Source organism: Glossina fuscipes, unplaced genomic scaffold (assembly GCF_014805625.2).
Source record: "Glossina fuscipes isolate IAEA_lab_2018 unplaced genomic scaffold, Yale_Gfus_2 121, whole genome shotgun sequence".
Lineage (NCBI taxonomy): Eukaryota > Metazoa > Arthropoda > Insecta > Diptera > Glossinidae > Glossina > Glossina fuscipes.
Genome location: NW_023998464.1, coordinates 581,020 through 608,600, shown reverse-complemented (window position 1 = coordinate 608,600; position 27,581 = coordinate 581,020). Strand labels below are relative to the sequence as shown.

The 27,581-nt window shown below is 34.0% G+C and overlaps 2 protein-coding genes across 2 annotated transcripts; one reads left to right on the top strand and one right to left on the bottom strand.

Moving 5' to 3' along the window:
• Window positions 1-811: 811 nt before the first annotated feature.
• Window positions 812-17,181, bottom strand: LOC119640638 (pancreatic triacylglycerol lipase). The gene is made up of 4 exons (XM_038038816.1): window positions 16,867-17,181; window positions 3,376-4,086; window positions 3,126-3,294; window positions 812-3,063 (listed from the first exon to the last, which is right to left on the bottom strand). The coding sequence occupies exons 1-4, from the start codon at window positions 16,937-16,939 to the stop codon at window positions 2,958-2,960; spliced, it is 1,059 nt and encodes a 352-aa protein (XP_037894744.1). The 5' UTR covers window positions 16,940-17,181; the 3' UTR covers window positions 812-2,957.
• Window positions 17,182-23,537: 6,356 nt separating this feature from the next.
• LOC119640484 lies at window positions 23,538-27,437 on the top strand. The gene is made up of 8 exons (XM_038038571.1): window positions 23,538-23,680; window positions 23,748-24,139; window positions 24,208-24,399; window positions 24,465-24,630; window positions 26,402-26,799; window positions 26,863-27,057; window positions 27,117-27,282; window positions 27,341-27,437. The coding sequence occupies exons 1-8, from the start codon at window positions 23,538-23,540 to the stop codon at window positions 27,435-27,437; spliced, it is 1,749 nt and encodes a 582-aa protein (XP_037894499.1).
• Window positions 27,438-27,581: the final 144 nt, after the last annotated feature.

The following is a 27,581-nucleotide window of genomic DNA, read 5'->3' as shown; positions in this document are numbered from 1 at the left end:
GAAAAAGACTTCATTTTGATATTTACACATTTTAAATTTCAAATCCTATTAGTTAGTGTCTAAACTAGTGAAATTTTACAACTTAAGTAAACAAAATGTTTGTCTAATGATTAGAGGAATTATTCTAAAATATTTTTTAAATAACAAATTACAATATATATTAGATAGATTATATCACTCAATAAGTTCGTAGGATGAGATTGATTTAGCCATTATTGCGGAATCCATGTAAGTTTTACATGATATCAACCTTCAAACGAAGTGTCGAAATTTCATGACATAGTCATTCTGTATTTGTATGTCATCCTATGAACTTATTGAGAGTTGTGCTAGGACGTTTTTCTTCAATTATTGGACATAGTAATCTTTCGCATTTTGGAAAATATACACGTCGCCCCGAATTATCGAGACATTTATCAATTTTTATAGTTTGCGAAAAGGCTTTAGAACGACATGGATCTTTCATAATACTTCCATTCTTTCCAGAAGAAGAAGGGGTATGTAGAAAGTTTTAATTGCATGTCCGACTCCTGTATTTATAGATTATATGGAATCGGGCCTTACTCTTATTCGTAACTTATTTCTGGAAAGAATTAAAAGAATCTCATATCTTCAATATCTATCTGTCATATCGTACCCGGGTATCTTGAAATTTGAAATCGTTATTCAGGGGAAATTTTTCGCTTTTCAATATATCATATGAGTTTCCCAATTTGCAAAATTTCTTCTCAAATTTTTTCTTTAAATTTTATCTTAATTTTTGTCTTGATAGTGAAGGAGTTCTTATTACACTAAAGAAATTTTCTTTTTTCTAAGCTAAGCAAAATTTTTATTGTTTAAGGGACGAATGGTACTAGTTCTGAAATGATGAACGTGTTATGAAATGAACGTTTTATTAAGAGCAAATAGTTATATCTGTCTTGCTTTCTTTGCTAATATTCCAACAAGTAAGAAAGTTGCATGCGTCTTAAGCCGAATCATGGATAATAATTACTTAACATTTTCTTATTTATAGGGGACTAACCGATCGCGGTGAGTTTTTCAGAGAACATTTGGAAGTTCGGGAATGAATAGTTGTGGTGAATTTCGGACCCTCACCCGTTTGTATATTTATAGCAGCAAAGATATATATCTTCGGTTGATAGAAAAACCTCACTAATTTCATAGAACTTTACTCTCAAAGTTCATGTGCTTATTGTATATATAAGCGAATATAAGAACACATCCCAATGACAGAGCTTGTGACAGTCAGAATTTGAAACACTAAACTACTACCTTATTATTTAGCAAATAGGTCGTATTTTTGCAATTTTCAAAATATCTCTGTTAACGTACATAACATAATTCACGTTTTTTCTAGCTGGAATTTCTGATCTATCGGCAGCGACTTCACCTATGATAATTTCCTGTTTCCGATTGACGGCGACGATTTCCCGACCGATCACTTTCGCTTCCCGATAATTATCACGCGCAATAATACCATTTCCTGAAACAACAAAAACTTCTTCGTAATTACTTAATGGTCTATTCACGATTCAGTAAAAAGTAGTTCCATTCAAATTATTAAATATTTACATACAATTTTTAAATATAAAAAATTAACTAAAATCACAACATTTTTTGATATTACAAATCTACCACAGATTAAAAAGCATTACTACAGATAAATTAGAAAATTCGTTTTTAGAAAATGTCTTTTAGAAAAAGAAAAGTTTTCAAAAAAGGACTCGATATTTTTTAAAATATCTTAAATTTAGATCAAATCTTCTAACATCAAACAAAAACTAAATAGCCCTTATGCTACTAGGTCTACAAATACATTCTCAATCTCGCATTTACTATTTTATGTGGGATTCGATTCCCCTTTGGATATTGGTACTTGCACGCTGAAGATTTCAATGGTTTACTATTCGTCATTCAGTGTACATCAAAGAGTATAGAGATGGATCTTAACCAGTAGCGTATGTGCTTTTAACCGGATTAAGCTGGAAAACAACGCAACTGGAGTGAAAATGCAGTTAGGTTACAAAATAGTTGAAAATTGGTTTACGAAATTTCGCGTACAAAATTTTTATTTTGCAAACAATGCAATTCGCATAAGTCAGTGTGTCTTCAGCCAAAACAACGATCTTCAACATGCGCTGGGAAAGGATTCAGATTATTCTCTAGACCCCGTTTCTTTCTGATTACCATCGGTTCAGATCGATGCTTTCATAGTTAGCCGAGCAACAGCCTTACAAATTCGAAGACGTGCTAACATAATTTGATGACTAAGTCACCTCGGAACTAAGAGGTTTCTACTGCGAGGATGTCCATGAGCTATGCAATCATTGCAAGAGGCAATAGACAATGATCTTAGCTACTTTGATTATCAAGACTTCTAACAAGTGTGTTTGTTTTTCATAAATTTTAATTTTATCAAAAACAGTCGAGCATTTTTTTGTAGACCTAATATTTAATCAAGTTGTTTTGCCTATTACGATGTAAAATTGCCTTTATTTGAATAATCGCAATCAAAGCTCATGAGCCAGTACATATAGCATAACATTTCGTGGTTACTTTACGTTTCAGCGATATTTTGCACCTTATTTTCATTATACTTGACCGCAACAATCACAATTGACTAAACAATTAACTTTCCGCAAGGAAGGGCTTTGATCGCAACACGTACATGCAGCACTTCTTAAAGTATGTAAACAAAATTTACAATGTTTTAGTTAACTATTGAAAAGAATTTTTCGCTACCTGGAAATTTTCAGTTCAGTGTTTCTCGAAAGACTTGGTAACGAATCAACAAATTTTTAAATACACTACCTTAAGTGTAGATAAGTATTTTCTAGTTATTTAAAGAAAATAAATTCTGAATCGGTTTTTTATAATTTACAAAATGCTCGATTAATTTTCTCTCTCTCTCCCTCTATGTTCTCTTTTTGTTTTTCCAAAGAGTTGAACAAATTTCATCTGCGCACCCCTCTGTATTCACCGGCTGATCTAGCTTTTCCGGGAAAACCGCGAGCATATGGTGGTTTTGCATTAGTAGTGACGTAGTATGTCCCTCTGGCCCTGTAAAGTTTTATATTTATTTCATAAATTAAATTACAAAAAAAAAAAGCAAAAATTTCTACTTATGTGAGACGTGTTCGCCCATTAATACATATTCCGAATCTTTGGGCTCACACCATCCTATTAGGTAAGTGAAGAGATTCGGGCAAGGGCCCGCGTAGAAACCTTTCTTAGTGGTTATGGATTCTATAAAATAGGGAGTCACTTTAGTGTGATCACAGGCTAAAGTTTCTGCGATATTTATTAAAAAAAAAAACAAAAGAAAAAAACTCTATCAGAGTTGAATTTAAGAATTGTAAGGAATTAACTTACGAAATAATGTCGGCGAACCTACGCAAGCTGGTTGTCTCGTACCTCCATTCACGTAGAAATCTGCATGACCACTCGTATGCCATTGACCCAATATGCCGGCACCGGTGTGCAAAACGTCTACAAAATTAGCATCACTGGGATCTAAGTCTTTTGAATTATTAGATCCCGCATAAAAGAAAATTGTTGGATCTAAAGCGGTTATACGTCCCATTTTTGCGCCATCGGGTCGCAAATAATTCGCCACTAAGCCCGCTATATGGGCACCAACACTGTAACCAATTAAATGTAAATCAATGGGTTGCACCCCGCGGGGATGTCTTGCCAAATATTTTATCAATTGCGATATACATAAACCGCCAAAACGTGGGGCCCACTCCATTTGACTAAGGCACGGTTCACGTACAGCAGTGCTATAATCGACTATGATTATGTTATGATCACCAATGGTAAAGTACGCTTGCCTCAAATCGGGACTGGGGGATAGATTCCGTCCTCCCCCAAAACCATGTATAATAATTTTAGTGGGATGGCGAGGATTGAAGTGCGTGTAATATAAAGAATTATCATCCAAAACATTCAAATATTCGGGCTCATCTTGGGTGCGCCGCGTATACAAATAGAATTGAATTTTCGGATGCGGACAACGAAAAGGTTTCTCCAAACAAGACTCGGTCACGTATATTTGGGAACTGTCGTTTTTTGCTTGAGCAGCTGCAAAGAGTAATTGTTAGCACATGTTTATTATTCTTTCAGTTGACTTCTCCAATGCAATATAATTTAATTGTGTTTGTCTAATGAAATATATAATTTCGCTCTACATCATAAGGCGTTTAATAGTGGCCCACGACCCAAAGTAGTGTTTTAAATTGTTTTTTTTTTTTTTGATATGATCAATCGCTCAGAAGATGAAGTGAGGAAGAAGAGAGAGACAGAAAGTGAAGAAGTCACTTCAAGTTTTTCACGTAGGAGCATTATTCTAAGAGTTTAACCATATGATAAAGGACTATGAAAGGAATGGACATGCACACTCAATAGTTCAAAAATGATTGGCCCCTAAGTATTAGATGAAGCCACGTATATGGAAATATACGTGCTATTATTGCAGCGACAGCAATAATAGCAACTCTTCAAGTACACTTCGCACATACGTGCAAATTTTTATGCACAGCAAGAAGAATTCTATATCTCGTTTGACTTTCTTTACCAGCACGCACGCCTTGATGGAAAGAAGGTCAAACACCCTTAAACTCAAGCAAGCTCTTGATTTTGAAACTTCAATCATCTGAAGTTGAACTGCACCTTTCGATAACGAGAAAAGCGGAAAGTAATTTTCAACGTTCAGATGGTGGCTTGCGATACCGAAAAAAGTAGGGCAACGCTAGCATTCCTTAACGTGTATTTATATTACCCTGTGGTCTAGGCTTTAAGAATTCGCAAAACTAAATTGAAGTAAGACTGCAGATAAACTTTTTATTCCTTGTGTATGGAATACGTTCAAAAAAATGGTGCTTTGGCTTATACATGGAAATATGAAAATTTCAATCGCTTGGGACAGCTCCTTGGGCTCAGCTAGTTGATGTAAAAGCTTACTGTGGCACGTGTGGACTATGCAGATCCATTTTTGTGGTGCCTATCATACAGGGGATTTTTGAAAACTAAGCTTTTATAAGGTAACAAAGTCTGAGTATTCTGAGCATATAAGCGAATAAGCTTCAAGCAAACAGAATTAACACTATCAAACTTGGATCGCCTCGGTTCAGATATTCCTATGAAAACCAAGTTTCTTTCTAGTTTCTCTAGAAGGTTTTTTTTCATTCAAATCTAAAACGCCGGGGAAGAAAATCATGCATTCATCGCATGCATTCGTTGCTTATGTTTATAGTAAAGTTATTCATCAGATTTCCATTTATTTAAATAATGCGGAGCAGTACACTTACAATATTGGCGCCAATTTAATATAATGGAATTTAATAAAATTGCTTCGGCTTCCTTTCGTTACGTAAAAAAACCGGCTAAAGATAATTAAACAAAAATTGTTGTTTAAATGGCATTTAATTGAAAACCAAATTAAATTGAAATTGAATTTAAAGTTAAAATTAAGACAAAGACAAGAGAAACGAAGACTAAATCATTTGTTTTATGTTTTATCATAAATCATACGCATGCATGTATTTTGCTTGTGTTTACAAGCATAATGTCTAACTGAACACACTGTTGTGGTACGAGGGTGTATTAAATTTGTGCGGATGTCTGCAGCACCCAGGGGTACTTGAGATAGACCCACTTTTTATTGTTCTGATCACTATCCGGATTGATTTAAGATTGTCTGGTTGTCTGTCCGTCTTGCTACCTTGTGTTCAAACTACAGAACGCAATGTGAGAGATATTTTGATGAAATCTGGTGCACTTGCACGCCTTGAAGTAAGCATAAACGCTATAGCAATTGTTCGTGGACTTGCTGTAAACGTCTTATTTTGTGAAAATATGAACAAGTGGATATTGGCATATGCACGCTTGGAAGATAGGCCCGCGCGCGCTCAAGATAGCTTACCTAAAGAACGGAAAAGGAACAGTTTTGGAATCACAATCGAAATTTCGCATCGAGAGAAAAATAGAGAAAAACATGATAATCTCTTTTACTTTATGAGTGTAGCGGTCATCATGTTTAAACACATTAACTCATTACGTGGTCTCTGATGCATGTGTGTTTAAATATTTGAACTGTCTTCTTAAGGGGCGTAAAAACGAAAATATTTAAATAAATTCTCAACAATTTAGATTTGATTGCAACACTTGCCAGCTGCCACTTAGCCGCTAAAAAAACTAGTTTTTTAAGAGGTTTCAGAATTTCATAATAAACGAAACAAGTTGAAGAGCTATAGATAGGCGCGAGACCGATCGGTGAATCCCCTGCAACATTGCGCTTAATGAAATCTTGATCTATGTTCATTATAACATATGAAAAATTAGACATAGCTGCCATACAAAGGCTTACTTTTGATAGAAACGTTTATACAGGACGATCTGCAAAGAAAAGTTTCCATCGCATTGTCCATATTCATCTAGTAAGCTAAATATCTTTGCCCGGCTTTTATCGAGTAAGTTTAAAATCTGAAGTTTTTTTCAAAGGGAAGGATGGCATTTTCATTTGAATGCTGAATCGATGCCAAGTCGGTCATCATTCATTCTTCTTCATTCTTTTATTGAAATTTTTGACATTTCGTACAATAGTCATATTTCACCAATGGCAGCTATAATATTGCTTTTCAGTGCTTGAATCGTTACTGAAGTATTTGCGTAGGCTTTATATTTACTGTAACCGCAAATAGAAAAGTGTAATGATAAGTTAAATCGCCAGATCTCAACGGCTAACTTAAGTCTATATATCGTGAAAAAACGAATTCAGAAAACCTTTTATGCAGCGAAACCAGCTTCGCTCTGCTAATCTCTGCCCAAATCCGGAGCAGCAATTTAATGCAAACGAAATATAACAGACATTCTTAATAGAGTTCGCGCGTTAGCCTAAACGCTTCAATGCTGGCAAATCACACAGATAAACAGAGACTCTAAGTCGATACTTACAAAAAAATGTGCGCACGCCGCTTAGCATATTTAGTATACTGTCAGCACAGGTGGGGTAGGGTGCAAAGATTAAAATGAATGCACATTTAATTATAATAAAGCAAAGTGTATTAACCCACAATGCTTTGATTATTGTAACCGAAGAGTAGTGAACTGAAATGAAGCAAAATTCAAGATTCATTCATTAACCATAACCACGCCACTAAGCATAAGTGAAACATTCCATACAAGAAAACATACAAGGTAAGCAGTATTAACGTAGTTTTACTTACTGCTCTATATCACCATACGTGAATAGCTCAGACGTAATGGAATTTTAACAGACATAATAATGACATTAACAGATACGCAACATAAATGTTATACACGTACGTGAGGTAACATAAAAGAAAACTGTAAATGTATTATTAGAGAGTAATAAAAATAAACAATAAATTCATAATAACAGTAATGATATATATATATATGTATAGGTGGTACCATATGATTGCAAGCAAAAGTTTGAGGTAAACCGAAAACTTCTCTATGTAAAACTTATTCAAAAATGTTCTCTCCTCTCTTTGCATGTCTTTGTAGGCTATGGCCCTCCGCACGTTAGCGTACTGCGTTATGCAGAATTACTCAGATTAAATTTTATTACATTCCCGATAAACAATGCAACTCACGTTTACTTTCAAGCAATATTTACTAATACATTAGATTCACGACGGTTGTTGCTGCTTGATTTTCTTTTCTTTTTCTTTTTTTCTTTCATTTGTTTGCTATTTTTTTAGAAAGAGATCTATCTCTTTCTCTATACTTACACTTTCGGCCAAATATGCTTGTACATAGACCAAGTAGGAAGTTAAGTTTTCACTAAGCAAGTTTTTGATTTTGAATTTTTTTTTTTTTTTTGCATTTTTTTCTTCCATAACTATTGCTATTAGATAATCGTGGAAGTTCAAGTTTTTGATATTTTAGAGGTTGCTTTTTAAAGCGGACTTATTGAAATGTAATTGAGTTAACACCGTAATGTTAATGTTAAAAATGCCAATTGTCAATAAATTTCGAAGGCTTTTTGCAGTTGCACACATACACCATCAACATTACATTACATATCAGCTTGCAGTATGCTTGCTTTATACTTGAATAACAAGTTTGTGTCTTCAGTCTTTTACATATATTTGAAATATTTTCCATACTCTTCTTTTACCAGATAACATAGTTTGCCTAAATATTACATGCTTACATAACGCAATAGTATGCTTAGTGGTGTCTATTTTTCCGACTGCAAAAATGAATGTAATCGTAACTCTGGAGAATATTAATAGGTTATGCAACTACTCAGTTTGACAAATTTTTGTTAGGCCTACACTTAACACAGTATACAGGTTGAACAAAAAGTGTGCATACATGTATTAAAAGATTTTACTTTCTTGCATTTGTTTTCATACAAAAATTACTAATAGATTCACTTCTCTGAAATCATATTGAACATGTCAAGGCCACTGAAAGTTTAAAGCTGAACTTTTTCAGCCAAAGTACATACAGAAATTATTCCATTGTTTACACACTACATTTTTCGATTGATAGTCGCGTGCACTTCCAATCTCTTGAACAAAAATACAAGTAAGGGAAGCTTTAGTCTTCAGAAAAATTGTTGTCTGGTTCAAGTTTTTTTCCCCTGTGGCTGCTACCGATTCGTCGTCGTCCATTTCTTGGGACCTAGCCATTATTAAGAAAGCAAATATTTTTCTTTCGGTCTGATTACGATGTTAAAATTACATTTCTCCGGTTGGTTAAAAATAATAAAGAATTTGTAGCTCATAGGATGAAACACGTGCCTATGTGTTCGCCTTATGTCGTGGAGCAAGCCAAGATTTATAAAAAAGCTTAACACAATTTCAACATTTTTAGACAAAGTTTGGGCGGATTCAATAGTATTTAAATTAAATAAAACATATGCGATTCCTTTTTATACCCATCACCAAAGGATGAGGGATAGAGTGCCGTTCTGTCTGTCTATCCGTCTCTGTAATGCCTATTGTAAACATTAACCTGGCCGCAAAAATGAAGCTGTCGACTTACAATTTAGTAGAATCATTGCCACTTTTCACCCAAGCCAAGATGAAGATATCCCCTATAAATTTGCAAAAGAACTTGAAATGGACCTACGTTTTTCAAAGGACACACCTGCAAAGCCCACCGGCCTATACGACACAAACTATCTTTTTTGGATATAAAAAACAAAGATATAAAGCGTTTGCATAATATATAGCATGAAAATTTAGTTCTTTTACTTTTCCTGTCTTCTTTACGATAAGGGTAATGGATGATCCGTTCACGACCGAATATAATTTTCTTACTTGTTCCATTTGTATCTATGAGAGCTGGACATGTTTCATAATAATGTAGTTCGTTCAGGCGGCATAAGAAAATTGTTGAATAGAATAGTGTAGAGCTTCTGATATTGATTTTCTAAAAGCAAATGACTACGTCGTGGCAAAATTTTGTCTTCTTCCTTAACTAACTGCAAATTAAAGTTAATGCAAGAAAAGACAATTAACTATGCAACTTATGTGGCCTTGTGCCTACAAAGTTATATAAATGAAATAATAAAGAAAAAAAAAAAAATGGTTTGCACTATCAAGCTCAATGTTTATATTGGATTAGTTGTTTTATTAATTCCAATGCTAATGTTTGCAGAACAGCTACTGTTTTTAAGTAAAGATCTTGTGCAATAGGTAAATATATAAAAGCGAATACGTTAATGAAATTTAAACTTAACAATGAAACAGCGTTACATACTTATCTTGTCAGTGCGTCATATAAAGCGAAAGATACATATGGGATCTGAGATCACTTATGGCTACTAATTGTTTGTATTCGTATGCGGCACATTCAAAATTAATTATTGAGTATTATTTGCTGTTAACTATTTTTTGCTAAGGAATGCAATCTCATATTGATAATGTATGGATCTGGTTTTTGTTTTTGGCTAATGTTGAGAAATGTACGGAGCTAATCGTAGTCTTATATCTCTGATAATCGAAAGACTTCCTGTTAGTTATTTTATTAAATGAATTTCAAATAGATTAAAGTCTTCACTAGACGACTGAAACCAAGTGCAGGTCTCTTAAGTGGTTTTATTATATAGTAATATAAGTTAGCGTTTACTTCTAATGAAAACACAATGTACTATAAATTATAACATTAATTTGTTAAATTAAAATCACTATCATCAAATCTGGTAGATGGTTAAGTTTATATTCAGTATTTTCAATGAGATTTATGAGTTTTAATATAATAAATTATTAGGTGTACTAACAAATTCTTTGTATTAAATTGGTTTGCTCCATGACACGATCATTTTGTTCCCAAATTTTGGGTATGCATATTTTAGACATTGGCACGCCGTAAGCTGCAATTGATTACGAGTTCTCGTTCAGTGTATGTTTAAGTGAAAGATGAGATGGACATCATTTACGGCATTGGGTTTTTTTGTGTAGCTAAACCGACTGAAATAATTAAGTTGCCTTGGAGTGAAAATGCAATAAGCTATAAAACAACTAGAAAGTGATTTTTAAGATTTTTGGCAAACACATCTTAATCTGAAAAACGAGGAAAATTAGTTTACGCCAGTCCGTCGCAACCAAAAGCAACCCACGAAATGATCTTCAACTTAATCTAGAAATGTCTCAAAATTTTGACGTATTCTTCGGATTAGTCTTCTTTCAATTAGCACTGGTTCAGGTCTATGTAGTCATTTTTATCAGAGGTCTACTTACAAGACTTAGTCGTTTAATTTCAGCTTTTATTTTAGCGTTAGGCCGATGATTATTCTATTTCTTCCTTAAGGCGTATATAACTTGCATAATTGCACATTTAAGCGAGAGATTACTACAAACATGAAAACTAAGTTTAAACAATAGTTGCTAAACTGTGAAATGCGGGCAGAGACCTTAACTAATATCGCTTGTGTAAATTTCAGTAAACACACAAATGCAGTGAGGCCTAAAAGTGTCAAGGTATCTTTTAAATGATAGTAATAGACGAGGCACACCCTGCCTGTATGGAAGATCAAACGAAATATTCGCAACATACGTTTATAGTGCATTTCAATTGAAGAGAAGTTAAAACAAATGAGAGAAAACTATGTTAGCCTTCTAAAGTATCTTAAACATCTTAAATAACACATCACTCAATAAGTTCGTAGGGTAACATAGAGATGACTTAAAAACGTGTAGCGTCACTCAAACAATTGCAACTTGTAAAGTAATAGCCATAAAAAAAATGAAATTTTGACACTTTTCGTTTGAAGGTCTGTCAATCTATCTTATCGGATAATGTGTTATGTCTACTTAGATTTTGTTCGCATGACCAGTAAAGAGCTGTCTGTTAAGAATTGAATAAGAAGCATGCAACGGATATTAGTTGCAACTTCAACGTGGATATGTAATTAAAACAAGCAAGAAGATTATAGTCGGGCTTCACCGGTTTTCCATACCCTACACCACTTCGCCTAGTACAGCTCTTCGCTCGGTTTGGTAATAATACATCGGAAAGTGCATATTATTTTCATGCAAAGCCATAGCTTTCACGAAAGCCCGCATATTGGAAGATTGAACTTCCTCTGCATATAAATGTTTGCGTTACGTGATTGCCTATAAAAATAAAGGAGCTATGTGGTGCAAATTCGTTACAGTTAATTTGTTTTGCTGACACACTATTATGAGTTAATTTTCATCATAAAGTATTAAAAATTAAAACTGCTTCGGATGGGCTTACTACTCACGTGATATCTTATATGGAACGGTGCCAAGAAAGAGACCCATGTGGTTCAAACTAGGTGCTCATAATTTTTTTATTTAATTACTATCATAAAGAAATTTTCATCACAAAAATCAAATAAGGGCTTACGATTCATGAGCGTCCTTATAAGATGCAATTCAAAAATTGGACACATGTGGTCGGTAAGGTAGATTTCTTTGTCGATTTTTACTATGAAATATTGGAAATTAGACCTTTTTACGATATAAAGCTTTAAATTCCATAGGAATAGTTAGATGAAAGAGGGTCCAAAAAATTGCCTCGGCCGGTCCAAAAATTTCATACCAATTTAGGATGCCAAAATACTAATATCTAGTCACTTTTGATGAGAAATTTTGAAAATTGCAATATTTCCGTCCCGATCCAAACCGTTTTCAATAGCGTTCATCTTTGGACCAAAGTCTCATCAAAATATTTCAAAAATTGCGATCTTTTGCTTGGCGCAAATTTGCGCGGGCAGACAGACAGATCAGAGCGGACGGATATAATAGAAAATGGGTGCATATCCTTGAATATCTGGTATTTTTTGTTTTATGATGGGAGGAAAGATAGTAGGGTAATAATATTCGGGGAAGTTGTTAAGCGCTTATTTAAGTATTGAAAGAAACAATCATAAGGACTAGTTAATAACGGCGATGTCTCTATGTCATCCTATGACCTAATTGAGTAGTGTGTTATTTAAGCAACCGCCAGTTTTTTTTTTTTTTTGTGTGTCTATCGATAATTCAATTGGCTTACAAGGTTTTGCGCTCAAGTTAAGATGACAGCCTTAGCTCATAAGTCAAGTTTAGTTTCGGCATTGTTTTGAAAATTAGGCGTAGAGAACATTTAAGGCTTTACTTACTAACACTGTTTATCTCAGAAAACATATTTAATTAATCGAAAGCTGTTCAATTAATTAATTCAGGGTACGCTTTGATTCAAGCGCAGTATTTACACGCATGTGATCGCAGAAAATGAAAAAAGTAAAAAGATATAAGAGACGGCGGCGTTAGTGAAGAGAAAAATGAATAAACCCCTCGGTTCAAGGTTATTGCTTTGAATTCTACGATTTGCACACCTGGCAGCTCGCACTCGTTGAGTTCAAGTCTTTTTAAGATTTCTATAAAACGCAAAAGTAGCTACAACTATGACAACATATCTAGAAGATATACCAAGATAATTACACCCAAAAAAATAAAATTATTAACAAATATTTATTGTTATTAATTAATATTTGAAACGGTGAACCGATCGAAATCAAATGAATAAAAAAATAAATAACAAAAGCAAATAATTGTGTATGCATGCATCACATATATATATATATATATATATATGTGTAAATGGCTTCGTGAGGCTTTGTACCTATATGTTTACATTAAGCCATAACTAGTGACTGACGTAACGCAGAAGACCCATTGAACACAAGCAAAAAAAAAAAAAAAAAAATTAAAAACAACAGACACAAATAAAACAAAAGACGTCTGCTAACATATTTTCTGTTTTGTTTTTCTCGTGGTTGGTCTATTATGAAACCGATAGTACATTTGAAGTTGCAATGAACATACAAACAAATAACTTCCATATTTTACGTTAACATGTAACAGACAAAACACTAAACTTACTTACATTACCGGTTAGTGTTTTTCATTGTTGTTGTTGTTGTTGTTGTTGTTTTAAAGGAATCACGTTCACAGTACATTATTTTGGTAGTTACTGATGGCATTGATGTTATGTTTGTTGTTTTGTGTTTTAGCAAAACTTAATTTTTATTCCGGCATTTTATGCCTACATCCGAATAAGGAGTTTATACTACACTAGCTTCGCCATTCCATTGCTAAAATTTGTTAATCCACTTGATTCTATAATAATACAGTTAGTTGAGCGTTTACGAGTATCAAAATTGTTATACTTGTCTATATTATAGAGAGAGTAGAAATACTACTAAGTACTACAACACCTAACATCGAAAATTGGTTGATTTTCAATCGGAGCGGCTTGTGTATGTCCGAGGTAATAGATATTTGTTCAATCAAAAATTGAGGGATTTTCAATCAAAGCGACTTATGTGTGTCCGAAGTGATCCAAAGTCTGTCTTAAATAAAAGTTGAGCGATTTTCAATCGGAGCGTGTTGGTCAAAAGAGTCGGTATAAAAAATAGCCTTCCATTGAAAATCCGGCGGACCGGGTTATATATGTTCAAGGTATCCAAAATCCGCTTCTATTGAAAATTGGTCAATTTTCAATCGGGACGGCTTGTATGTGTTCGAGATAGTGGGCGACTTTCAACCGGAGCGATTTATATGTACTCAGCATAATCCGTCTTCAAGGTCCTATTTAACTGCCACTAAAATCCAAAATCCGCTTGAAAGGAATATCGACTGATTTCAAACCGAAGCGATACATTTATATGTCCGGGGTAATGGATATTGAAAATCGACTTCAAATGAAAATTGGGCGACTTTCAACCGGCGTTTGTTGGATATACCCAAGACACTCGGTATTCAAAACCCGATGCACCTTTTATATGGACAAAGTAATTGGTACCCAAAGGAAATCGAGTGATTTCAATCGGAGCGGGTTATACGAATTCGGGGTATTCGATATTTAAATATATTGCACTTTAGAGTTTCTACTAATTTTAGTTTTGATTTTTGAAAAATTTTTAATTTTACTTTAGGTGTTATCTGAGAAAAACATTAACATGCAACTGTGGCGATTAAGCTCGTAATGGTAGCATAATAATAAATGGTGGTTAGTAGTGGCAGTTAGTGGAAAATTGTTAATTATCTACTTCCACTGTCTTACGTAAAGCAAACTAAGCTTTACGATAAAAGATCAGCCAAATGGCTCGATCATGTTACTGCGCGGTTAGCATTTCTTATATTGTATAACGATAACAACGATGTAATTATTGAGATTAAAAAGTTGTCCATAGCCAAAATTGAAAGCGAAAATAATATGACAGTAAGTTGCAATAGTGACCTGATTTGTTCTTCTCCTCTTCACAGAAAGTACACTCTTGCTCTTTTTTTTTTTTTGGTTTTTTCATCTTTTCATATTCATGTATTTTTTGCTTTTATTATACTTATCTATATCGTTTGGTTATGCTATCAATAGAGCATAACATTTTGTTGTTTCTCAAGCAATAATTAATGATTTATCCATGATTGATTTAGTAGGGGTTCAATTTTTGTTTAAAACTTTCCTTAAAAGTTAATAGAAAATAGAAATTTTTCAACTTTTGTTATTTTACATTAAAAGTACAAAAGAAAATGTCATATGGAATTTTTTGTATAAATATTAAAACATAAACCTTGACCCACTTCAACTGTTCGAGATCATTCAACTCCAGCTCTATTTTCATCAGCAACTAAATGGGAATATAATAACTCTTTTAAATCGTTGGTTACGGCCGTAAAAAAAGAAAGCATTAAAATCCCAAGAGACAATGTGCATTTTCATTTAGACCAGCGTTTCCATTGCACGATCACTTATAACGGAAGGAAAGACATTTGTTTGACATAGGGTTTCAATAAAGCAACACTACGTTGGCCGAGAAATGAATCGAGTTGCGTCAAATGGAGTTACGCCAGTGAGAAGAAGAAGAAAAATCCTGGCAACTTTCAAGCCAATGGTTCATGTTAAGTTGGCTGTAGTGGCTGGTGAGAATCGTAGGCTTCCACATATTATATCGGTCACTATTGTCCGCTTAAACTAAACATGTGCTATAAACCTCCGGGTAGTTTACTTAGATTACTGAGTTAATTTAGAAGCATTCGTCAAGAGTCATCTTGTTGGAACTTTACCAATTGAATGAGCTGAGCTTGGAGCAATTTTTGAAAAAATGGATTGAACCAAGATATGAAAACGAAATGCGAAAATATTACTTTAAATTACTTACAAACTGTCTGACTTTAAGTATTTAACATAATCAAGACTTTTCTTAGTTAAGAATATTGCGCTATGGAACATGCTACCACTCAATATCACAATACTTGTTAGCCCGAGTAGGTTTAAAGTGGCTATGAAAGTCTTCTATAATCTATAATTACATCTATGTCTCTGCTTCCATACCTAGCTGTATCGCTATCGTGTCTATATATTACTGTTGCAAACTGTGCCGTATAGTCTTAGTAGCGTATCATTCTTAGCTACAGCGATGGCCAGTATTATGTCATTAATAAACATTAATAACCATTATTATAAATTAATAAACTAAACTACGCTAAACTAAATTCCCCATAAATTTGATATATGTATAAATAGGGAACGACATGGGGTGCACACACAAAAGAAAGTTTACAATTATCATTCTCCTGAATAGGCGGGCAGCTGGGAAGCGCGATACTTTAATTGCGATTGATGTGTGCTCGTAGGTATAGTGAGCGCTAGGACGACAAAGGCGTAACGACGAAACATCGATCTGTCAGATTGTGGCCACTCCCTAGGTCTCTGCCTTCTTGTCCTTTGTTCGAAACCTTGAAACATTAAGGCGACATATGCCCTAAGTGGTTGTTCGTATTGAAAAAAGGAAAGTGAGCTTGAGAGTCGTGGTAAGCGAAATATATGTAAACATACATTAGTTGCACACACATATATATATACATATGTATAAACTATAAATACAAATATATATGTATGCATTAATTACACACAAACACACGCACATACACACACACTCATATATATAAATATATATGCAAAAGAGAAGCTGCCAATAACTTGAGCTAAGAAAGCTGCTTTCAATTATTGTTAACAATAACTTTTGTTGTAAAATATTTAAAAAGACGAAAAAGACTTTAGAGATAAACTTTTTTTTAAAATATTTAAACATTAAAAAGGCACTACACGAACGTGTCAATCAAGGGCTAAGTAAAAATGAAATCAAAACAAATAATGATAGCATACTAAAGGAAGGTAGGTAGTTAGTGGTCAGCATTGTAAGCAAAGTCATATATATATATATATATATATTTTTCTTTTGTAATAATCTAAACACATGCACAGACACAACGACAAGATTGCTTAAGAAAGAAAACATTAAAAGAAAGTAAAAGTCGCTCTATAGAAGAAAATGTATATTTACGTACTACACATATATATATATATACAAACCGGCATATTGAGCAGCAAAATTTAATATTGAAATAATAAATAGAAAAACCATTAGTTTATGATCGGCTTTCATTGTTTTTGTTTTGCTCTCGCTTTTGCTGGATAATAGGTGTGGGTGGGCTATAGAAGAAAGATTTTGTTTACCCAAAGCAATCGAATAGACGTAATTCGCATTAAAGTACACGAACTGTTAACTAACAGTTAACAGCTGTTAACGTCGACATTATTAATAACACCACGATTACAGCTTTCGTGTTGTTTTTAAATTTTTCTTGTCGTTTTGTTTTTCTTTAATATTGTTTTACATTTGGACTTTTTCACATAAATGACCTTAAACAAGTTATTTTGTAATTAAAAAAAAAAAAATAAAAAATACGTATTTTTGGGTGTTTTTTTTTTTCTTTTTTTCTTTTCAACCATTAAAACACACTTCACTTAGCGCAGATCATAATGGAATTTATATTTATAGAGCAAGTTAATTAAATTGCATCAACTTTAACTGCAGTTTATACTCCGATTAATGATTTTTGGAAAAAATTGTTTATTTAAATTTTTTTTTTTTTTTTTAATTAATTTTTTCATCGATTTGCTTTGTTTTATCTCTTTTCATCATATCCGTTATAAATTTTTTTTTAAATAACAAATCGCTTGTTGTCCGTTGTTGTTCATATTTTGTGACCGTTACGTATGTCAGTTCGGTTAAATCTGTTCGTTTACTCACTGCTTTCGTCTCAAGAGCGACTCAATTTTACGCTTAACGTATCAGTCTGCTTTTCAAACTCTTGTTAAGCTTTGTTTTCATGATTTTTGGTGAATTTTAAAAAGTTTTTCGTCTTCCATAAATTAAAAGAAAAAAAGCTTAGCTTTTAATATTTACGAAAAAAAAAAAACGGTTTATCTTAACATAAGATGTTGTTAATAACAATAGCGGACAAGTATGATATATCTAACAAGATGGATTGGGTACGATTAGGTATTACCCTACCTGCTCCTCCATTTAAAAAAAAAAAGAAAAAAAACTTTTGGAATTTTGTAAATCGTAACCCATGAATATAGAACTGTTGATCATTATATTGAAATATTGACTTCCGTAAGAAGCTGACTGAGTTTCTTCAACTTTTTTGATATAAATTTAGTTTCTTCTAAACCTGTAATAGAATGGTGTCTGATAAGAATGCCTTCAGGAGGAACATTATAACTGATGCGTACGTAGGTCTATTTTCTTCGAAAAATCTCCACAACATTTACATAGGAAAGTCATAGCGAATTACTGACATCTTTAGATCGGCAAAATTCTTATTTCTGTTTGCTATTGCGGAGGCCATAGGAGTAGTAATGTGTTTGGTATTGCTCAGTAGGCATATCTTCTTGTAAATTGAAGATTGAAGAATGAAGAGAAAAATTTGGAAGGCAGTCCAGGGCGTATGGATAATTCACATGTAAGAATAACTACGTGTCACGTAATGGGTAAAACGCGAAAACATTATAACCTGAGCTGTGAGGAGCTTGCCTAAACATAGCCTGGAATGGCATTTTTCAGCGCAAACGGAAAGACGGCTTGAGATCGATGGAGAAATGATTACCAGGAACAATGCTTCGAGGAGCGTCGTGGTGGCTTTGCTTACACCAAAACCGCAGTGACACTGATTAGTTAGAACCCTCGCTTTGCATAGGAGAGCGTTGGGATCGTACACAATCGCCTTGTTATACCCTCTCTAAGTGGTATAAGATTGTCTTGCGCTAGTTAGTGCAAGTTATCGCTTGCGTACCACTTTATAAACCTAAGAGTTTTTTTCTATTAAATCAAATTCGAATAAAAAAATATTCGCGTAAAACAGAATTAAATGTATAAAAATTTTTTTAAATTGTTTCCTACAAAATACTTAAAACTAATATAAAAATTGTTTTTCAAAATTAAACAAGAAAGTGGGGTATGGTGCGGACAGTTAATGGATAACCACAAGTACTCAAACAAACATGTAGACAGAACACATGTAAATTTTTCATCTGTCAATTGTAGACTTACCAGTTGAATGGACGGATTTTGACAGATACTTCAACAAGTTTTAACTAGGAAACCATATCTACTATGGATGCAAAATTACTGACCGTAACCCTTCAACTCCTTCTCTTTTAGCGGAGGTCATTCCAGTTCAGCTGCTCATTGGCAGGAAAAATCAACAGGAACTTGGCCTCGATTTTTTTCTTTCTAAAAGAATTGAAGCAATGCCTCTTGTTCTTGCATTCGTAATATAAATTTAAAGTTAAAAATAATAATGCAGAAAAAAATTAAACTTTAACATAAGTGTTTATTAAAACCGATCATTAAAAATTATTATTAAAAAACGTCGAAATAAAGCGAAAAGAAAACGTACGCAATCTTTATGAGATCTTTTGAATTTTTACGAGATTTTTCAAAGTCAAGTTGAATACATTTTTGCCGACTGAGACCGAAATTGAAACGCACGCTTGTCACTTACGTTGTAAAAAACTTTCGAAAATAAATCTGATCAAATATGTGCCGATGAACGTAAGGATGATGGTTCGATTTTGTATTCGAAGTTAGTATTTTTTTTTGTAGTCTGATCTGATTGAATTATTTAATGTTGGCAATGTTGGTTATATAGAGTTTCAAAAATTGAAAAGATACATTTAATAAAAATAAATCTGATATTCAAAAACGTCTTTATATACCTGGACTTGCAATTGGTTCGGATGAAGTGTTTTTTTGTCACGAACGTATGGATTATGAACTAAATGACAGTGACACTGTAGGGATCGCTATATTGAGTTACTCCTATCTCTGTGTCTTCTTTAAATATCTTATTATTGATTATGGTAACAAGCAGAGGTGGTTAACTTCCATTTCCACTTGTGCAAAACTGTTAGGAATCGAGCCCTGATCAGGTCGTCTGATTTGTACCAATCGTGCCTTGACACATGTCACTAATTATCGCGAAGCAACTGTAACACCAGCTAATCTCTTGGCGATCCCACTTTTCTTTCTAATGATTCCAGAGTGACTCTACTTTGCTCGAACATCCAGCATTTTCTGCTTTGTATTTTGAAAGTGGATTTACTCCAGGGAGAAAATAACCGAATACTCATTTTATCGTAATGTAAGGTAAACTGATCCGAAGGAAGACGTTTTTGCCGACATATTTGCAATGTCTGGAAGGAAGGTTGAGAGGCTCCATACAGTGTATACATTTCTGATCAAGTTCAAATTCTGAATCGGTTTAAGTATGTCCGCTTGTCCGCCTGTGGTAAACATTCTCCTTAACCTCTTGGCTTCAAACTTAGTAGAAACATTAGTAACTCTAGTCCAATACTTTCGCCTGCTTAGCTGTTTTGTCATTACCCACAGGCTACAATGGAACAAACGATAAAAAAGTTCAACTAAATTCTCATCTTATAAATACTTTTCTTAACCCCAAGTTTAACGTTGTCATCAACTCAAAAAATATTTAAAGAAGGCAATGTAGTCTTTCCATGTCTAACAAAATATCGCCAGCGAGATCCTTCCTTCCTTTTGTTAAAGAATGAAATAAATTGAAATATAAAAGCGGCCAAATAAGCACAATAAGCTTCATTTTAAACACCAAACGTGAGTGTATTCAACATTCCTGGATTTTAATGTTTGCAGATGACGTCCACCTTTCCCCCTCCTTCGACCTAATATATGATACTAGACTTCTTCAGTCTAATCTTGTAAACCTGTGTACATGATGCACAATCAATGATTCAAAATAATGTAAGAAAATGTTTTTTGCGTGGTGTAATACGTTGCCATTTTGTTATCGTATTGACCACCACGTCCTGAAAATCGTTCACAAATACTTAGGAATTAGTGTTAACTCAAGGCCCAAGTTTGATATTCATATAGAAGTTTCGGTAAAATAAAGTTGGTCTATAGCATTCAATAACGCGTACGTTACCAAATGCTTGTATACATCTTTAGTTTGAACAAGTCTTAAATACTTGTCGTTAGTTTAGTTTCCCAGTTATAGATGCCATAATGGTCTCTTGGAGTCTGTCCAACGAAACTTCTTGTCGTTTGTTTGGGTGGTCTAGGATGGGATCGTGCCCTTCCCCGTTGGTTTGTCTACCCTTGAAGCATGGAATAAACTGTTGGGTGCGATCTTTTTTCAAGATACTGAAAGGAGAACGTTATTCGCCGGCTTTGTTAAAACATATTGACATTCACAGCTCAGACATTTTGTGTTCTTACAGCTACCACAAAGCCGAACCAACTATTAGTTGTTCAATCGGTTTCGGGTATTGTGTAAAATGTTCAACGATCATCACCAATCACTTGGTTTCTCTGTTTTGTCCGTAAAAGCATTATATTACATAACTAAGTGCTAAAAATTTTGCGAGCTTCGTACAAGTACAGGTAAATTGGATCATAAAAAAATGTAGTTTTTTTTTGTATTTGATTTGTTGCTATTAACATAAAAAAGTGCCTTCTCATTCATCAGCAAACATCCCTGTAACTTAACTTAGTGCTTAACTGAATTCTGGTGCGTATTACACTTAAACCTGTTTTTATGCGACAAATATCGACCGCATAAACGCACAAAAAAGACCGCACAAAAACAGGTTTGATTGTATAAGTTGGTTAGTTTTTTCTCTCCTATTCTGTGCAATAGTGCTAATGACTTTTTCTGTAGCGGAATTTAATGAATTAAATAAATAAATATCTATGGTTTAAGTTTAAATAACTGGGGCCGGTTTATTATTCCCGCTATACAAGTAAACTCGATTTGCATTTGTTAGTCAACAGCAATTCCACGATCGGAAGATTTTCTACTTGATATTAAAAAAAAATTGTACGTATTATCGATAGCTATTAACTTTCTATTCGTCCAGTGAGTCCAGCATCGCCAGCTATCAAGTTTACTTGATGTCGGGAACAATACACCTGATCATGAAATTGACGAAGCAGTGTTAATTGCGTTTAATGAAGCCGGGAGAGCTTAGAACAAAAACTTGTACTTCTCTACCGAGAGTAAATCCTTTAATCTAAGCCTGTATTCATAGGGTGGCAAAGAATGCCCAACTAAGATTCAGCTGCTTCCGTGCAAGCTTAACTGAGTCAATATATACCATTGAGAGTTAGGGGACCCAACTATTGAAGCATTTTCAAGAACAGGTGTGACCAGATATTTTTTCTTTCTCCTGTTTTTCTTGTTACATAAAGATGGTTGAATTTCTTTGACAATAGCTTAGCTGAAGCCTAGAAGACTTTTCGCTTAAATTGAAGCCAAGTTTGCTACCAAAGAAAGAGGTTGTACTCTACTCTTAAGCTTTAATGCTATTCATGAGGAAAGGATATGGAAGAGAGTCGAGTAGACAAAGGACCGCGGATAATAACTCAATGGCCGCGGGTACAAATCTCAAGGCCGGTAAAATTTTCAATGCAGGCGAGCGTGTGATCTATGTTATCCGGCAGCCTTTAATTCAATGCTTTGTAAATTCATTTACAAACTCTATTGATAATAAATGAAAAAATAAATAAATATAGAATGCATATAGAATGGAAGATCATCTAAAGAAATGAAGGTTTATTATGAGTTCTTAAGCATTTTGGACGATAAATGGTTGCAACGTATTTGTCGATGCACGTGTTCAAAGCCCTATCGCTTTATTAAATTTTATTATGAGTTCTTTTTTATTAAAAATTTTTGCCGACAAATGCTTGATTGTTTAAGAATTTCAACATTTTTATGTATATAAGGCTTCAAAGCATGATCGCATTGTAAATTCTTTTCAAATTATGTAAGGTGAACACAATATCGCAGGCGTGGTTTTTTTTAACAAATCTTCTTGCAACGTTCACCACTCTTCGTGGTGGTTGGCGTACGGTCTGGTTAGGACGCTCAGCCCGCAGCCGGAGGACTTAGGTTCGATTCCTGGCATGGTGGTAGATCCTAATTTAATTTGCGCTTTACTATGTTATCACGGTCGGGCGATGATAAGTTAGTTGGGCATTCGAAGGAAAACAACGACGAATCCATTGATTTTTCCTACTTTTGTAGCGTTTTCAAGTCCGCCGAGAAACTAGGGCTCCTTTCTTGCCGAGGGGAAAATATTGTGGCGTTATTACGAGAAATGCATAATTGTTTAAATAATCGTATCAATAAAAGCGAGAAGTTCGTAAGGGTGCTTACATATGCTTAACACGTAATCCAGCAATGAACGAATTTTTAATTAAAAAACAATAAAATAAAACCAAATTTTTCAAAACGAGTGAAAAGATACGTGTAGCGTAAATTTATTTAAGGATTATGTAGAAAAAAAATTTAGACGTTCATTCAAGGTCATGGAAATAGCAGAGACAAAAAAAGAAAAAAAAAACCCTATAAAAACTTCGAGCAGAACGTAAAGGCATAACTAATGCAAACGAAGTCACCGCGACGTGCAGTTCATTCAAGTGATACCGGTAAAAATTGTGAAAAAAAAAAATTAGAAAAAGAGAGAGGAAGTAATAAAAAATAAAAATATAGGTATACTAATGGGAGTTGAGAGGTCATATAACTAGCATTAAAAACCTTCGTAGTGCATTTATTCGTAACAATAGTAAAAACTATAAAAATAAGTTTTTAATTTATAGAAAACCAAAAAAACAAAAAAAACAGAAACGTCCTATAAGTAGAGGGATGCGAAAAATGTGGAAAATTTTGTTTGGCCTCTTTTGGTATATAATTTCAAGCCAAGCTAACCCTTTATTAGGTCTGTTTGATCCCAAGTGCAAAATAGAGTACGAAGACGCATGTCCTCATAGAGATGTTGATTTTTGGTTATTCACCAGGTGAGATCCTTTTATACGACGATATATTTACTTATATTGCGTATTCCGTAAATGGATTCACTTTTAGAGACCTAAGAGAGAATCCTTTGAAATTGAATGCTTCGGGTCTACATGCTTCTGATTTCGCTTTCAAAGAACATAATCTTTATATTTTGCTTCACGGTTACACTGGCGATCGTGATTATTCGCCCAATGTTTATATACGTCCTGCACTTTTGGATACCGAAGACGCTTACATTATATCCGTAGATTATGGTCGTTTGGTACCGTACCCGTGCTATATGACCGCAGTGGAAAATTTACCTTTAGTTGCTAAATGTTTAGGTCAACTAATAAATAACTTAGTTGAAGAAGAGCTGGTGGAAAATGATAAAATTCATATAATCGGTTTTAGTTTAGGCGCACAAGTGGCGGGGCAAACTGCCAACTATTTGAAAAGGAAACTAAAGAGAATAACAGGTAAGTCAGTAAATTTTAAACACAAGCAGTTAGTTTAAGACGCTACTACTTACGCATTATGTTTACAGGGTTAGATCCCGCTAAGCCTTTGTTTGCTTTTGCAAGTTCTGAATATAAGCTTGATTCTAGCGATGCTGAATTTGTTGACGTAATTCATACCGATGTAGTGGGTAGAGGTATGTTGGCGAGTTTAGGTCATGTGGATTTCTACCCAAATCTGGGACCCATTCAACCCGGTTGTGATAATGAAAATCCGAAAGGTGACGTAGCAAAATATCCCCTTACGCCGAGTTATTTATATATCTTGTTGTGTGCGCTTTTTCAGATCCTGGCAGCTGCAATCATGATCGTGCTCCTCAATATTATGCCGAATCCGTGCGTAATCCCAACGGTTTCTGGTCTTATTCTTGCCGAAGCTGGTTATATCAAATGTTTGATTTATGCAATGATCGAACGAAAGTACAGCGCATGGGTCATAGAGTGAATAAAAGGTAATTCGAAAGCTCAAATCAGCCCAAGTTTCCTAGATGTAGAATATATATATAAAAAAACATTAAATGTTTTTCCTTAATTAAGCTTAGACTCCTAAATTTTCAACGACGAATGTCGAACTCAATACTCTCGGCAGTTTTTTTTCAATTTTTGCCATGTTTCCAAGGGGTTAAATTACCTTTCATTGTACCCACATTACATCATCAGTAGGTGGGGAAAAAGGTAACATTCACCTAATAACCTTCTTCCTTATAGGTAGGTCTCTAACTGAGATATCTTTTTTAAGTTTTTACAAACGCACATTACTATACGATTGACATTTCGATTTGTCTAAATCGCCCGTCAGCAGCTTCTGTTCCGCTAAGTAACTCCCGCTATTATATTTATTTTTTGGTGTTTTTTTTTTTTGCCTAACACTGGGACCGTTAGAGGGAAGGGAGCAAAGAAAAAGAAAAAAAAATTTGTAGGCAGTGCCCGCAGATTTGGTCCAAAGAAGAGCGCTATTGAAAACGATGGAAAACGGACCACATTTTCAACCACGCCTCATACAACACCCTACTTTTAATAGTCATTATATGAACACCCGTATCATGAGTTAGCGCGACTTAAGTGTCTAAATGATAATATCACGGCATTCTAAATAGATATGAAAACTTTGGACCCCCTTTCATGTAACAAAAACTGAAGTTCGTATGACAAAAAGGTCTAATTTCCAATGCTCGATGATCAAGATAAAATCATAATAATAATTTAAGACCACACCAAATTTGGACCAACCACGACTACGTTTGGGTCCTACTCTAAATAAGGATTTTTACGAACACTTTTTTTGTCTGTTAAGGCAAAAAAGTCTAAGTTTGAATATGGTATGATGAAAGTCGATCCGTAATAAGATTTCGATATAAAAATTAATTGAGCTGAATTTTGAATACGTACCTCAACTTAATGAGAGTAAGCCTTTATTTGCAAAGAGATCTAATTTTTAATATATAGTCCCACGATAGTATGTTCCGATAAACACAGCGTATAATTTTTCTATTTTATGACGAAAATAAGAATTTTTTTAAACAACGTGGTGTAGGGTATTTAATAGTCGGCCTAGCTCAACTTTCGATTTATCCTTTTTTCCATTTTCTTCCGTTTTAATATTTAAGCTTACATGGTTCATTTTTCTTGCAAACTTCCGCCCATGCACCGTATGCGTTGAATCCAAGCGCGGAAACAATTGTGGAGCACAGAGAAGCAATGACACTTTCTTTAATCGATTTTGAAATTTACGATGATGAACAACTTAAAGCATTTCTTACAGAACTTATGCAGAAAGATAAGACACAGAAGTATTTAAATGGAATACCAATACAAAATTACAAGGACTTCGGCCAGAGTTATGAATATTAAAATTAATTACTATTATTATGTTGAATTAGGTCATTAGTGATAAGCACAGGTATTTAAAATAATAATTAAAAAATGCGAAAGAAAAACATGAAAAGTTTTAGTCACTGTTGGCTGCTATTGATGTCAGGTAAGCATAGTAACGGCTTAAAAATAAAACAACAATTTTTAAAAATAAATAAGCAAAACACATTCTTTGAATTTTTCAAAGTGCTGACATATGGATCTGACAATAATAGCGGAATCCTTTGGTGTGAGTTTGCACCAGACGAGTGTCCTCAAAAGAACATCGAATTTTGGTTTTATAGAAAGTAAGTGCAGTTAATTGAAATTTTCGACAGGCCTTCCATTTATTTATTTCTCTCCTTTTTCCAGTGATTCTTCTTTATCGCCTATTTTATTAAATCCTTTGAGTCTTAATGAGTCCGTGAGTCTATTTCGGCCACGTTTACCTTTGAAGATTATTTTGCATGGTTACAATCAAAATAGGGATTTAAGTCCAAACCGTGAGATACGTCCGCCTTTATTGTACTACGAACAAGTTTACGTTATAAGTTTAGATTATTCCGTTTATACGAAACGACCTTGTTATTATCCGTGGACGGTGTATAGCGCTCCTACTATAGCCAAATGTTTGGCTTACTTTATTGATGATTTAATAGCTCGGGACTATTTCGCACGTAATGATATACATTTAATAGGTTTCAGTTTCGGTGCTCAAGTGGCTGGTTTAACGGCCAATTATGTAAAAGAGAAATTATATAGAATAACTGGTAGGTGTATACGTGCGTTTGTTTTTTATTTATTGATCAAAATTTTCAAATTTCTGAACGTAGCCTTAGATCCTGCACGACCTGGTTTTATGACGACAAATTTATCCGAGAAATTAGATTCCACTGATGCTGATTTTATCGATGTCATACATAGCGATCCAATGTTTTACTCACACCTAAATCCATTGGGTCATGCAGACTTCTATCCCAATTTGGAGGATTTTCATCAACCTGGCTGTCCCATCTGGCCATTTTTAAGTAAATGTTGGAAAATTTCGCATGGAATTGACTTGCTTTGCATATATTTACATTTCTAGGAGTTTGTAACCACTATCGCGCTCCCGCCTATTACGCTGAATCAATATATTCGATAGAAGGTTTTTGGTCTTACAATTGTGGCAATTGGTCTTATTACTTAACACATCAATGTTATTTATATGATGACATAGCCATGGAAAAAATGGGGTATCATTTGGCTCATAGGTAATATTTGAACAAAACGTTTTATTTCTTCTTCTTAAACGAATTTGAAAAAATGTAGCGCTCGCGGCTCTTACTTTTTGAACACTAATAGTCAACCACCTTATGCCCAAGGACAATTGATTCAAACGGAATTAAATACTGTGGATGGAGCATAAATACAAAACTTCCGCAATATCTTAAGCAAATTGTAAGTTAATGAAAATTTTTGGTTTCATTTTCTTTAATTGTTGTGTAAGGGAGTTGCTTTTATTTTTCATAACAGCCATGATTCATGTCGACGGGGAAAATAGAAAAAAAAA

Coding starts and splice junctions, on each gene's coding strand:
- LOC119640638 (XM_038038816.1), bottom strand. CDS start 16,939: ATGAAAGCCGATCATAAACTAATGGTTTTTCTATTTATTATTTCAATA. Junction 4,087..16,866: donor TTTTGCTGCTCAATATGCCG/GTTTGTATATAT, acceptor TACTCTTTGCAG/CTGCTCAAGCAAAAAACGAC. Junction 3,064..3,125: donor GGCGAACACGTCTCACATAA/GTAGAAATTTTT, acceptor AAAACTTTACAG/GGCCAGAGGGACATACTACG.
- LOC119640484 (XM_038038571.1), top strand. CDS start 23,538: ATGTGGAAAATTTTGTTTGGCCTCTTTTGGTATATAATTTCAAGCCAA. Junction 24,140..24,207: donor GAAACTAAAGAGAATAACAG/GTAAGTCAGTAA, acceptor TTATGTTTACAG/GGTTAGATCCCGCTAAGCCT. Junction 26,800..26,862: donor GAAATTATATAGAATAACTG/GTAGGTGTATAC, acceptor TTCTGAACGTAG/CCTTAGATCCTGCACGACCT.